General features: G+C 41.5%; 1 protein-coding gene across 2 annotated transcripts; it reads left to right on the plus strand.

Annotated features, from left to right (window-relative positions):
* The first annotated feature begins 469 nt into the window (after positions 1-469).
* maco1b (macoilin 1b) lies at positions 470-13,007 on the plus strand. 2 transcript variants are annotated; one of them, XM_071471261.1, is made up of 11 exons: positions 470-754; positions 1,950-2,091; positions 4,068-4,194; positions 5,296-5,419; positions 6,171-6,349; positions 6,750-7,311; positions 8,704-8,862; positions 9,240-9,422; positions 9,554-9,674; positions 10,434-10,608; positions 10,729-13,007. In XM_071471261.1, exons 1-11 carry the CDS (start codon positions 675-677, stop codon positions 10,929-10,931), a joined length of 2,055 nt encoding a protein of 684 aa, XP_071327362.1. In that variant the 5' UTR covers positions 470-674; the 3' UTR covers positions 10,932-13,007. The 2 variants fall into 2 exon arrangements, with proteins under 2 accessions (XP_071327362.1, XP_071327363.1); XM_071471262.1 differs by having other exon boundaries at positions 523-754; positions 6,753-7,311.
* Positions 13,008-13,736: the final 729 nt, after the last annotated feature.

Raw genomic sequence — 13,736 nt, forward strand, 5'->3', positions numbered from 1 at the left:
CACATTTTAACCTGGGAACAAAAAATAAATGGCATACAAGGCCATGGGGCAAGTCAATGAAACACACACAAAGCCACTGATATAAATAACCCCCGTGTGTTGGAGTGGATGTTTCTATGTCTGACACAAAGGGAATTTTGTCCCAAGGACTGCATATTTGCTGCCCATAATAAACCAAAAGAACAAGCCTGTGCCATAAACCCCGCCTCCGTGATCAGATGATTGGTCAATCAGCGCTGCCCGATTTGTCCACAATGATCTGATTGGTTCAACGGCGAGACGCTTCGCACACACAGCGGCCCTCGCCTCCGAGCTCTGTCCTGTTGCCTTTGGCTGCGGAGACGAGAGTGAGCTGCAATGGTGCGACCTAAGTGGCTCATGTCTGTATCCGTCAAATAGAGAGGCCTCGGCGGATCAATTGATTGGATGTACCAGCCGTCTGACAACTGCTCGTACGTAAAACACAGCGCGGTTCGGGCTTATTGAGCCTGCGCTAACAGAAAAGGAGGAGGTTCCCGAATAGAGTGCTTTATTTATTTCTTTGTTTCCAGTGGAGAAAAATAGTAACAGCGACATATACCACAGGCACTTCATTTATTATTTTTGTCCGCATACACAAGAAAACTGGATAAGATTACAGTGGTTACTCGAAGGCCAAAGCCAAGCGGAGGAGGATGAAGCGGCGCAATGCGGACTGCAGCAAACTCCGACGGCCGTTGAAACGGAACCGAATCACCGAGGGTATATACGGCAGGTAACTTATGTGGAGCCTGACGACGGGGTCTTCCTCACGACAGTAATGTGGGCCACTGAATGGAGATGCTTGCTGCTTGATAGCTGCATAACGTGAAACTTACTAACATTGCCACTGATGTGTTGGTGAACTGCCCCCGCTAGCACTCTTAAGAACCTAGCTAGCTGCCTGTGATAACGTAGTGTATGCTAGCGGTATGTTTTCGTTGCAGGGTAAGGTAACATTAGCCTTTAAGCTAGTTGTAGCGCTAGGCCGCAACACAGCCTGTTTTGAACCATGTCACAAGGTCTCTTTCATAGCAACATTACTGTGTGAAATAAGTTGTAGTGGCTTCTGGACACTGATTAAACAACCCCTACTATCTGTAGTCTCACAACGACTGTTGTCATCTGCTAGCCACGTCAAAATTAGCCGCTTCTCTGTTAGCTAATGTAACTTCTGTTAGCTAGCACCACAGCAGCTTTGTATGCTCATTGCCAACTTCACCACATACACCTCACTTATCCAGTAATACCATAAAATGCTCATGTTAACATTAACTGTAAACATGAGCTGGTAAGACTACAGTCAGTTTGCCCGACTACTGAAGACCTTGCGTTGCACTATGTAGTTTGGACGACTTAAAGTTGCTTGGTTGTCCCTCCAGCAACACCTGACAGGTCTTACTTCTGTGTGACCTGATAAACCAAACGTTAAAGGGCACTAGACCTAGTGGCACGTTGCATCTAGACCTAGAGCTGTGGGGCAGTCCCTGAATTATTGAACACATGCCCCCATCACACAACAGCCATGCTTTGGAGATCAAAGAAAACCCCCACCAGCCGTCTAACAACAAAAATGTCAACTGAGATCAGTTCCTATATACTTGTACTATATATACACCCAGTTGCATCTTATAACATAAGCTGCTTAGACCAAGTGCAGTGCACACAGGCACATAATCTATCAAACAGCAGCTCCAGACATACATCTTACACTTGATTCATCCCCTTACACACACTCACAATCAAGCTGAATCTCAGGTATATTTACTTAATGATGACTTGCCATGTATTTACTTTTGAGGGAAGATAAGCACCATTCTTATTAACATAAATCACAATGTCAATATGGAAAAAAACAGACTCTTGAAGGTTGTAGTGTATTTTCATTCATTTTGTGTCTTCTGGTTTTTCTTTTATTTATTTATTATTAGTACCTTCCTGTACCTGAAGTTCCTGGTGGTGTGGGCACTGGTGCTACTGGCAGACTTTGTACTGGAGTTCAGGTTCGAGTACCTTTGGCCGTTCTGGCTCTTCATCCGGAGTGTGTACGACTCCTTTAGATACCAGGGGCTGGTGAGTAGCTATTACCTAACTGTATTTGGCGGGTATTGTGCTTTTCCAAAGAAACCTGTATTGTCTTTACAAAAAGCAATACAAAGAAGGCTGTTTATGGCTAACTGAAGGCCACAGAGTAGATGGTGCACACACCTTTCAAATCTCAACTACGTGTTCTGTGGACCTGTGTGTCAAGTAGGGGTGTTACAATACGCCGGTATACCTGTGTATAAAATTAAATGTTGAAATAGTGTTAATATTACACACACATATCTTGATGGCAGATTAGTCCTTGTATATCTTTTGTTTATCAGCTCATCTGGTTGGCTTTTCAGTATCCATTAAGTGTGTAGTGTAATCTTAAATTAAACATTAATTTGCAATAATATCGTTGTGAATTTCTTTGGCCACAATAATCATAGAGTGAAAATCTGATATTGTGACCGCTCTGGTCTCAAGCAAGATGATTGGTGGATTCTGCTCCTGTTGGGAGGCAGGTTTGAAACTGAGATGCAGACAAAAGTTATAAAATATATGAAAAAGTATAAAAGAAATAGCACATGTATAAGCAAATCCTGTGCACATTTGCATATGTGCAGCTCAGGGAGCTTGAGACGTGACCATCTTTTTTCTCTGTTCAACACTCAACTTGTACACATTGAATGTACAAGCTCAAACTTCTGCTTCATGAGCAAGTACAGAGACGTGCTATAATTATAGACTTGGATTATTTCCCTGGTCTGATTTTCCCATTTAGATGATTAGTTTCAAAAGACCTCGGCACAACAGGTTGCTGTTTGCATTCTGCAGTAATTTGATTTTTTTGATGTCATATAAATAAGAAGGTATTTATATGTATGTCTATGCTTAACTGAGCTTCTACAGGAGATGTAAAAAAAAAATAGAACCAGAACAGGGAAGGTATTGCCTGCAATGAAATAAATGATAAGAACACATATTGGCGAATCTTTGCATCCACAGTAAATAAATCCAAACTCAGACTAAATCTAAAATACTGACACAAGCACACAGTAAGATAAAAGTGTCTCTCAGACCACAAAACCTGAAAAAAACAAACAACTTATTGCTGCAACATTATTTTATTAGTCATAAGTTTTAGGTTTGTGAGCTTTGACTCAAAGAAGTGATTTCATGTCTTACCTGGGTTCTCTGAATAATCGCATTTTTAGTGTGCATGTAAACATAATCAGACATCACTGAAATTACAAAAGAAAAGTGGTAGAGCGGAGTAAAGAGTCAAGTGCCCGTTCGGGATCCTAGAATACCCCATAGAACATTGACAATGAAACTCAAACAAAGAGAGAGAGAATCTGGGAAGCAGCTAAGTGTACATGTCAGATTATGAACGTTGCGCTACCCTAAAAAAATCTGCTTTCAGTTTGCTATCAGTTCAGCTGAGTTCTGCTACACTCTCAAAAACAAGAAGTTGTTTTCACCTTTGCCTTGTTTGCGGCTGCTTTGGATCAGACCTCTCACCTGACATGACACAAAAAGTACAGGTCTGATCAGGCTTGCAGGCCTTCAGTCTGTGTGTTATCTAAATTTTTTATGCTAATTTTATTTGGCCTTGAGTTCAGTATTGATGCTGGACACCTTGTTCTTATTGAATGCATTGTGTGGGGGGTGTGTTTGTGTGTCTCAGTCTCACAGAGATGTAGAAAGAGAGAGCCAAAAATGCAATACTTGTATAACCATTCATGGTAGAATTCTTCATCAATGAAATATGGAGTTAAATCATCCGATCATCACGAGGTGACTCTAATTACAAATGATTAAGATATGGCAACAAGCCTTCCATGAACTGGCGTCCAACAGCTTAGGCGTGGAAACAATTTTCGTTTTTAAGGCACTGGTTTAAGCTTTGCCACTTTCATTTGTCAGAGTGTGAAATACTAACAGAGACAAACAACCTACATTTCTCTTTACTGCACATGTTGCTTATTTATTATAACCACCTCTCCTCTCATCAACAGGCCTTCTCAGTATTCTTTGTGTGTGTGGCGTTTACCTCGGACATCATTTGCCTCCTCTTCATCCCGGTGCAATGGCTATTCTTCGCTGCCAGTACATATGTGTGGGTGCAGTATGTTTGGCACACAGGTACGGCCCTCCTCTGTTTGGATGTCTTGATATTTGTTAGTTTAAATACTGCATAAGGGAACTATGAATTTGACTAATGGTTTGCGAGTGGCTCATACACAGATCAGGAACAATAGCTGCCTTGTGGCTATTACCTTTGTGTCTACAGAAGTTCTGTTTAACAGTGCAAACAAAAAAGAAAGGAAGGAAACAGCTTTCTGTTTATTTACTAAGTTGATGATTAAGATAAATCATCCTTTTAAATCATAGGTCACACTAATTCTTAGAACGACCACTGCTTCTGGGAAACACAGGTGTAAAAAGTGTTGTGCAATACCCATGCACATTGTGTTATCATATTTGCAAATAGCTGGCTTGCTTCTTAGAATTTTGCACGGTGTGTGTAAGTGAGCTGCACTCTGCGGATTAGTTGTCACTCTGATTTAGTGGTATCCCCCTGTGTTGACCAAAGGCCAGGTGTCAGATTGAAATCCAAGTGCCAGTTGGGGGAGGGAAAAACACAGAGTGGTCCCCAGATGCTTTCTGAGCCGTCCAACTGAACTCACCAGTGACATTCACAACCATAGGATGTCACACACGTATTAATATCTCTTAGCACTCCACAGCCTGGTGGTAAAGGCGTTAGCCAAAGTGACAGTGGGTCATGTCTGTGTCCTGACCACTGACATCACTGCAGAAGTTGACCAGGTTGTTAAACCTGTTCTGGTCGTGCACGCCCCATAATAGAGAGGAAGAAAGGCAGAGCTATGTTAATTCAGTCTAATGACCCTGCCATTGTCCATATTCTAAAAAAATCATTTGTGTTAGTCAGAGTGGTGCCTGCCACACCATCTACTGTGCACTAGGCCTAACTCAGGAGTGTTGGTCTAAAAGCGAGTCTGGGAACACTGAATTTTACCAAACCAGTACCATACCTGAGTTTTAGTATGGATAGATAAAAGAATACACATTTTGCACCAAACTGTTTTTCTGTCATTGAGAACAGTTCAGATGCCTTGTTTCAACACTGAAAGACATAAGAACTTTTGCCTGAGGAGGAGAAGAAGAAGATAAAGTTATGATTTAGGCAATATCTTATGAATGTTTTGGGTTTTTTTTCAGAGAGAGGGGTGTGTCTGCCCACAGTGTCTCTATGGATACTTTTTGTGTACATAGAGGCAGCCATCAGATTCAAAGACCTGAAGAACTTCCATGTGGACTTGTGTCGTCCCTTTGCTGCACACTGGTGAGCCACCAGTGGTGTTTTAACCACTGTCCTTGATAGGCATGTTTTGATTGAAGGGCATGTCTGGGTTTAGCGCTGACTGCAAATGTATTACCATGGTGCAGAGGAATGATGTGAAGTAAGGACAGGATTATATGAACTAATCCAAATTTTCAAACAGCTTCATTCACTACTTCACACTACATAAAGTTAATAATGTCACATCATCATCATTAACTTTGTGGGTCACATGCCTCTTTTTTCCTTCTTTGTTCATTTTCATGATAAATTTGTTTAAGGCTGGTTTCCCCTAAAGACTTAAAACAATAAATGCACTTAATTAAGCCTTTTTATGTTCAAAGACAGTGTCAATCCACCACTGACATTATGTCATGTTAGCATTAGCCCATCAGAAAACTGCCTATTGGCACCTATTGGTCTTCTACTATGGAGAGACATTATAAGCAGGCAGTCTGCACATTGATGATGAATTCTGAAATAGGTTTAAAAGAGCACCTCTACAGTGTACATTCATGTACTGTGTAAGGCTAAGAGGGTTGTGCAATTTTAATCTAAGGAGTCCTTAAGACCTTTTAAGTTGGATTTCACTGTATTAACCTGTGTTATGCCTTGAAGTTGGGCTGTTTACATAGTATAATGAAGAATTAAGTCCATTTTTGCAGTAGTGTTCCCTTGACTGAATCAGTAGTTTGTGATTTTTGATCTATAACCAAAGAGCAGACTTGTGAGTGTACTTTTTATCTCTCTTCAGCATTGGCTACCCAGTGGTCACGCTGGGCTTCGGCTTCAAGAGCTACGTGAGCTATAAGATGCGCCTCCGGAAGCAAAAGGAGGTGCAAAAGGAGAATGAGTTTTACATGCAGCTCCTGCAGCAGGCTCTGCCTCCAGAGCAACAGATGCTTCAGAGGCAAGAGCGAGAAGCAGAAGAAGGTATGGTTCAAATTTACACACATAAAATACTGTAAATACTGTAAGCACACATGAGGCAGCAGATTCAGAAAATCTGAGGTTCACTTACACTGTCTACTAGATCTGAACAATAAAATAACATTATTTAATTGATTAGACATATAACAATTGATTTCTTCAAGTAGACATATAGTGTTATCTTGTCACTTGTCTGGTTAGCTAGCTTGGTACTTTGAGTCAGTGATGACACATCCATGGGTAGTTCAAAGATCTGCCAGTCAGTCTTCTATCAGTCAGTCAGTCAAGACTTTTGATGGATATCGCAGGTACGTACCAGGCTCTCTTTGAGATGAAGTCTCATGACAGTTGCCATGTATATATTTCATGAGTGTCCCCTTTACTTGATTCTTTTTTCATACAGCAGCAGCAGCAGCTAAAGGAATATCCGAAGTGGACACACCTCCAGTGTCACAGAATGGCGCCCTAGCCAATAAAAAGACATCGGCACCTCTGCCAGAACTAGAGTATAGGGAAAAAGGGAAAGAGGGAAGGGGCGGCGGGGAGGCTAAAAAGCAGCACAACAGCAACAGCATCCTGCCATCATCAGTGGACTCTAAACTCCAGGAGATGGAGTATATGGAGAACCATATGAACAACAAGAGACTGACCACAGAGCTGGGCAGTACAGAGAATCTCTTGCTCAAAGAGGACAACAATTCCTCCTGCTCCTCCTCCTCCTCCTCATCTTCTAAAAACTACAAAAATGCTAGCAGCAATGCGGCAACCCTCAACTCCTCACCCCGCGGCCATAGTGCTACCAATGGCAGCGTGCCCTCCTCTGCACCATCATCCTCTTCCACAGGGAAGAATGAGAAGAAGCACAAGTTAGCAGTGGGGAAGGGGACATCAGGTGGCTCCCACAGGGATCCCACAGACAACTGTATCCCCAACAACCAGCTGAGCAAGCCAGAAGCACTTGTTAGGTAAGAAGCTCATGGTCAGACATTGACTAGTCTCCCAATAGGTACCCAGTGGCAGGCTTTATACCCACAACCTACACATGCTCATTAAGAACATATTGTACAAAACTATGGTATACTGTGATGACCAGAACTTGAGCTTTGTGACACCAAATATTATCAAACTTAAGCACGTCTTCCGCTGTAAAGTATGTGTTGAGGCTCGGGACGTCCAGCTGACATTTTTTCATGGTCCTGTTAAAGGTATCATTTCTTATTCAACCATATAGTACAGCTGCACTCTACACACAAAGCCTAATGCATATATACTACATCAGTAACCTAAAGGTTGGACAGCTGAATAACTCTGCAGTAGGAAAGTAAAGCCTGGCTATACTATCTAATGGCTTGATGCTGGTTTGTTTATTTAATGCTCCACCCAAAAGTAGCTCCAGTGTTTTTATGGAGTACACCAATTACATTTTGACAGCTGGTGTACCTGGAGCGAGCAAACAAAGGAACAGAAATTGATCGGGCTGTATACAGCAAAAAAAAAAAAAATCAATTTTAAAAGACTCAAAATTCACACATATTCAGCTGACCTCCCAAGCTGAGGCCATTGATGATATGACAAACTACGCAAAGCAAACAGATGGTCATAAAGACCACCTATTCCTGGTCTGAAGGTGTTGAAAAATGAAATCTCACTCTTATTGTTTGCAATCTTTAGTGTGCAACATAGTAGATTTAAAAACTTGTAATGTTATATCTCAGATGTAAAGTAGGCTTTGTGTTGGTTTGATAGTGACGTTTTAGTGCCTCCCTGTGTGTTTTCTATTTCATTTTGTCAGTGCTTTACTTTCTGCAATGTGGATGTTTGTTGTAGATTTTACTCGGTGACTGAGGTGACAGCAGATAGAATAACACAAATTCATAACAATATCTGTAGCATTAGATTCCACTTTAAGGTCTCACCTTGTCTTTATCATAAATCTTAGACTCTCCTGCTGAACGTTTGACTAGGACTGATGACATTCTTTCCTCAGAGTCAGACATAAAAATGGTTATGAAGCTTTCTTCACCCACTTTCAGGTCATGTGTGAATGAGTGACATCAACGCACCGAAGCATTAATGTGGAGTTTTCTTGGTTACACTGAATTAGGCTAGTCTTTTCTTTATCTCTAAGTCTGTATTGATTAAATATGAACTGGCCTTGGCAGCCGCAATAACTTAGGCGATGGCTTGCTGTGGCAGCTGTTTTCTACTGTGACTGATATTAAGGTGTAACATTACTTGGAATGCAACTTCATCTGTGCTTAGAGCAATGGCATTGTGCATTTTCTACAAATTATGTTTCATTTCATGTAAACAGCATGTCAATGCGTCTCCTCTGTTCGCTCTCCCACCTTGGACAGATTGGAGCAGGATGTTAAAAAGTTGAAGGCGGACCTGCAGGCCAGCCGGCAGGTGGAGCAGGACCTGCGCAGCCAGATTGGCTCGCTGGGCAGTGCTGAGCGCTCCATACGCACCGAGCTGGGCCAACTGCGCCAGGAGAACGAGCTGCTGCAGAACAAGTGAGTAGTGCTACTATCCAACTGAAGGATTGTTACTGTCGAAAGCTGTTCTCCTGTAGTGTTTTATACTAATGCATGATAATGAACATCCTGAATACCCCAGTTATCAGCAGGGAAATCATTTACATTCACTTTACATTCACCACCTAGTTTCATGGAAATGTCTTCTAGATCGGTGCAGACTTTTCTGTCTGCACTTAACATTTTCAAAAGGATGAAATTACCAGTCATTTAGGTTGGCTTGGTGAAACCAATGCTATAACATGTTAAACAATGACGAATACACACAGCTCAGATAAGAAATACTGATTCTGCCTCCCCTCATTTCCCACTTGTTAATGTGCTGTTCTGTGATGTGTGTGTCTGTGCACTTGTAGGCTCCATAATGCTGTGCAGGCAAAGCAAAAGGACAAACAGGCAGTGGGCCAACTGGAGAAGAGGCTCAAAGCAGAGCAGGAGGCTCGAGCCACCGCTGAGAAACAGCTTGCAGACGAAAAAAAGAGAAAGAAGTTAGAGGAGGCCACAGCAGCCAGAGCAGTAGCACTAGCAGCAGCATCTAGGTAGGTGCACATCTGATGCTATAAATGTAGGTTTCAACCATTTACTCCTGACTTGTTAATTGTTTCTCTCAAGGTATGATTTGTTATCAGGTTCGATATAATTCTCTACATTTTTCATACTTTTTTTTCAGAGGGGAGTGCACAGACACATTGCGGCGGCGGATCACTGAATTAGAAACAGAGTGTAAGAAACTAACAATGGATATCAAGCTAAAGGAGGACCAGATCCGAGAGCTTGAATTGAAAGTACAGGTGAGCCTATTTTTAATAAAAGTATTAATAACAATTCTTATCAAAATCTGATTTTCAAAAAAAAAATTTCATTTGTATGTTTTGGTTGTGTGTGATGCCTTTTGAGTGGTGTCTTTGGTGAGTTACATGTACTTTTTAGTGTTGACTTTGAAACTTGCCATTTATTAAGAAGCTGATTGTTGATTTAGGAAAGTTTGTATTCCTGAAATGTGGATCTCTTGCAGTGCTGCCTATGTAGCCAGTTTTACATGCAAATTGCTTTTTACAATAATGTTGACCACAGTTTAACTTGACTTTACAAAAGACAGAAGTAACATAGCAGAATACAGCAAGTCTATCATCTAGTCAGTGTCCCAGAGCTAGCTAGAGCCTGGGTGTGCAAGTCAAGTGAATACAGTGTGAAAAATGGTGAAGACTCAATTTTTTTGTGGCAACACCCAGAATGTTTATAATTTCTTTACCTATCCTACTTTTTCTCTCACACCACAACAGTGCTCATACATAAGGCAGTACAGCAGAAGTCTAACAAGCTGTCAGCTACAGGCTTTTGCACTGTATATACCTGTACTTTTTCTAGGAGGAACCAGACAGTTATTATCAGCCTTCATTTATGTCAGACAGCATTTCCACAGTGCTACCTACATGTCTGCTTACCCAGCCAAATAAAGAACATTCACACACCAGTGCGCTAAAGCAGCCAGTCGCAGACTAACTTCCTGACTTTGACCCTGGTTGTATCTGTTCTCCTCCATCTTTCAGGAGCTTCATAAATATAAGGAGAATGAAAAAGACACAGAGGTGCTGATGTCAGCGCTGTCAGCCATGCAAGACAAGACCCAGCACCTGGAGAACAGCCTGAGTGCAGAGACCAGGATCAAACTGGACCTCTTCTCTGCGCTGGGAGATGCCAAGAGACAACTGGAGATTGCACAAGGTCAGTCTGATTGACAACCAGAAAATTTGGAGTGTGAGAAAGCATACAAATAATTTCTGGGTTTGAATCACATTCTCAAAGTTCCTGTTGTTGGTCTGACTTGTTGATGTCTGCTTTCAGGTCAAATCCTGCAGAAGGACCAGGAGATCAAAGACCTGAAGCAGAAGATAGCCGAAGTGATGGCCGTCATGCCCAGCATCTCCTACACAGCCGACACCAGCAGCATGACCCCCGTGGCCCCCCACTACTCCTCCAAGTTCATGGACACCAATCCCTCCGGCCTAGACCCCAATGCCTCCGTTTACCAGCCACTCAAAAAGTGAACGCTTCGTCCCGCCCCTCCCTCTCCTCCATCCATACTCCCATCATTTTTATTTTTCCTGCAGGCCCACCACCTCCCACTCTGCTCGGCATGTCTGCGGCTGAGAACATTGTTTTTTCTTGGGTTTTTTTTTTTTTTGTTCTCTCCTTGCCAGGTCAGAAGGATGTTGTATTGTGTGACTGTATTTGTTGTAGTTAAAACAAAAGACAAAAAAAACTTAAAACGGACATCACGTGTCAACTAGGGAGTCTCAGTTTTTTTTTCTCTTAAGTGTCTAGTGAAACCTCACAGAATCGGGTATGTATCTTCATCTCAAGGGTGTTGCTCTCCCTTTCCCACCGCCACTGCAACCACCTGCAACCAATTACCTGCTCTTTGGTCCTGGGGACTAGCTGCTTTATTTATTTTTTTTTTAAGTTGATTTTTCCCTCCTAAATTTGGAAAACAGAGTTCTCCTTCATCACACAGCCTGACTTGTATCCCAATTTCTTTTGGCAGATTGTTTTTCTCCCGAGGTAGTCTGGGAACATCTGTACAATCGGAGGAATGTAGTGCAAAGTTGGCACAGACTCGCCCCTGTTACATTTAATTTATTCTTTTAATCCACAATCAGACACCGAATTAACCGTCCCCTCAGCTGCTTTGGGTTTTGGTGGTAAATAGTTTTTAAGCGTATTGTATGGTTCTGTTTGTTCACTCTTTTAGGATTAAAGTATTAATTTCAACAAGTTGTAAAAGATGTTGTGTTGTAAACAGAAAAAAATAAACCCAAGCAGCTCCAAATGTTCAGCATCAAGTGAAAACAGCAGTTTGGTTTCCCTCGCTCTGTTGTCTGAAAGTGAAGAAAGTGCGATGAGAGAAGACTGAACAGCTTCTCATAACTCTGCACAGTCTCTCGTCAGTTGTCATGATCACAGTGCCTTGAGTTGAGGACACAGAGTGAGTGTGATAATGAGAAATGGCCCAGGCCCCCTGAATTAGTTGTAAATCACCTGGCTAAGCTGGAATGGATAAGAGTTTGACTTCACCCATTCCAGTGGGACATAGTTGCACCATGATTTGGTTTTCGGGCTCCTGGCTGACTTCCACACTGTGCAGTCAAGGGCAGCTTTGTCCCTTATTAGACAAATCACATTTATCCAATACTTAATTGTACTTCTATTTGCCTACTGTCGGTATGTTGACATGATTTTAGCCACTGCAGAGTCTCCTGCACACAGGTCTCTGGCTCGTCACATCCGTACACTAAAAGTCATTGACTAAACCCAAACCCCAAATCCCTTGGTTTATCTATTGCCCCCCCCCCCCCCCCCCTTCTTCCTTTGAGTCCCAGTTGAAAGTTGCACTGTGGAAAACGTGCTGTTTGAAAGGGAAAACTGTAAGATGGACTGTGCAATGTACATGAAGCTTTGGAAATGCCAACTTGAATATAGCAGTTACATTATTTTATTTAATTAATCTTCAACTTCAGTTCATGTGCCAAGACTGGAATGCTTGTTTCTCTAGTAATGTGTTCAAGAATGTACTGCAAATACATTGGCTGACGTATTTGTTAATGAATCCAATATTGCTTAATGGAAGTTTCTGTTAAGCAGGTAGAGAAAGTGGTCACCTGCTTGTAGTAGACTGTAGTTAAAAGTAAGGGACTAGAGAGTCAGTTTTCTTTTTGTGAATGTTACAGTATTTGCAACTGTTCGGCAAGTGGCTGTTTTCCTTATTCCTGTTTCTGGTCTTGTTATTTTCCTGCAGGGAGAAAATCGCTTGAGTCTGATGTGGTTTCACCATCATCTGAAATGATCGTTGTTGTGCGTGTGGTTTTCACCTACTGTATATGGAGAAGCTTTTTTTGCTCAGATTGCTGACATTGGTTCCTGGAGAGAAAAAAAAAAGTTGTGAAAATTACAGTTTAGTCAGTTGTTTGGTCAACTGATTGTTGAAAGTCTAGAGAAGTGTTTTTGTTTTGTTTTTTTGTTTTCTATGCCCACAGTCACTGCTTTGTTTCTCCCCAGGTCTGACCTTGGCTGCGCTCTCGCTCTGTGAGGTTTGCAAGGAATAAACTTTTTTTTTTTCTTGCAAATTGACTTGTCTCTGCTTGTTGCTGTGACTCAGACCATGTCTGGATATTTCAATACAACTTGTCAGCTCTGGCTATGGGTTTGTTTTGTTAAAGGTGCACTCCACAGATTTTTTTACACATCAAGTAAAGTTTACTGGCTTTGTAAACTTTGCACCCAGGGGATCTAATAAAATATGCTATCGACATCATGGGAAATGTAGCTTAACCCCTAACTAAAGACTTAAAGTCAGGATATCTCGGCCTCTGTTTCAATTTTGAGCATTGTTTCTTTTTTATTTTTTAAACTGCCTCTTGTGAGTCCCTGAACTTTATGGAAGTGCAATACTAAAATGCTGGAGAACCCTTGAACCATAATTCATGTCAGCCCATTAGTTTCATTTTATTCTAATGTTGTCTGAGTTCCTTTATATTGAGTTAGTTAGTGCTAATGAAAGACTTTTGCTAAATTTAGTATAATTAAAGTAAAACAACATCTTAAATATGGATTATATTATAACATAATCTGTCATTAAGCCAAAAAAAATCTTAAAAACAGTTCATTTTGCCCGACTCTGGTATTGCCATCCCATTGCCACTGGGAGGCAGTGTCCATCTGCATGGCGCAGGCTAAAAGATAATCTCCGTCCACAGAGACTGTGGTTATTAACTGCCAAGAACCACTAATTCCCTCTTTTCAAGACCATTAAATCCCATTCAGCTCGGACAAAAGGAATGTAAGAATAATTTGTT

Source organism: Trachinotus anak, unplaced genomic scaffold, assembly GCF_046630095.1.
Source record: "Trachinotus anak isolate AG129_WGS33_773 ecotype Australia unplaced genomic scaffold, CSIRO_AGI_Tana_v1 ptg000033l, whole genome shotgun sequence".
NCBI classification, from domain to species: Eukaryota; Metazoa; Chordata; class Actinopteri; order Carangiformes; family Carangidae; genus Trachinotus; species Trachinotus anak.

What these genes read in the sequence shown, in the direction of transcription:
- maco1b (XM_071471261.1), top strand. Translation starts at nt 675, where the DNA reads ATGAAGCGGCGCAATGCGGACTGCAGCAAACTCCGACGGCCGTTGAAA. An exon ending in ACCGAGGGTATATACGGCAG is followed by an intron (nt 755 to 1,949) that starts GTAACTTATGTG and finishes ATTTATTATTAG; the next exon opens with TACCTTCCTGTACCTGAAGT. An exon ending in ACAACTGGAGATTGCACAAG is followed by an intron (nt 10,609 to 10,728) that starts GTCAGTCTGATT and finishes GTCTGCTTTCAG; the next exon opens with GTCAAATCCTGCAGAAGGAC.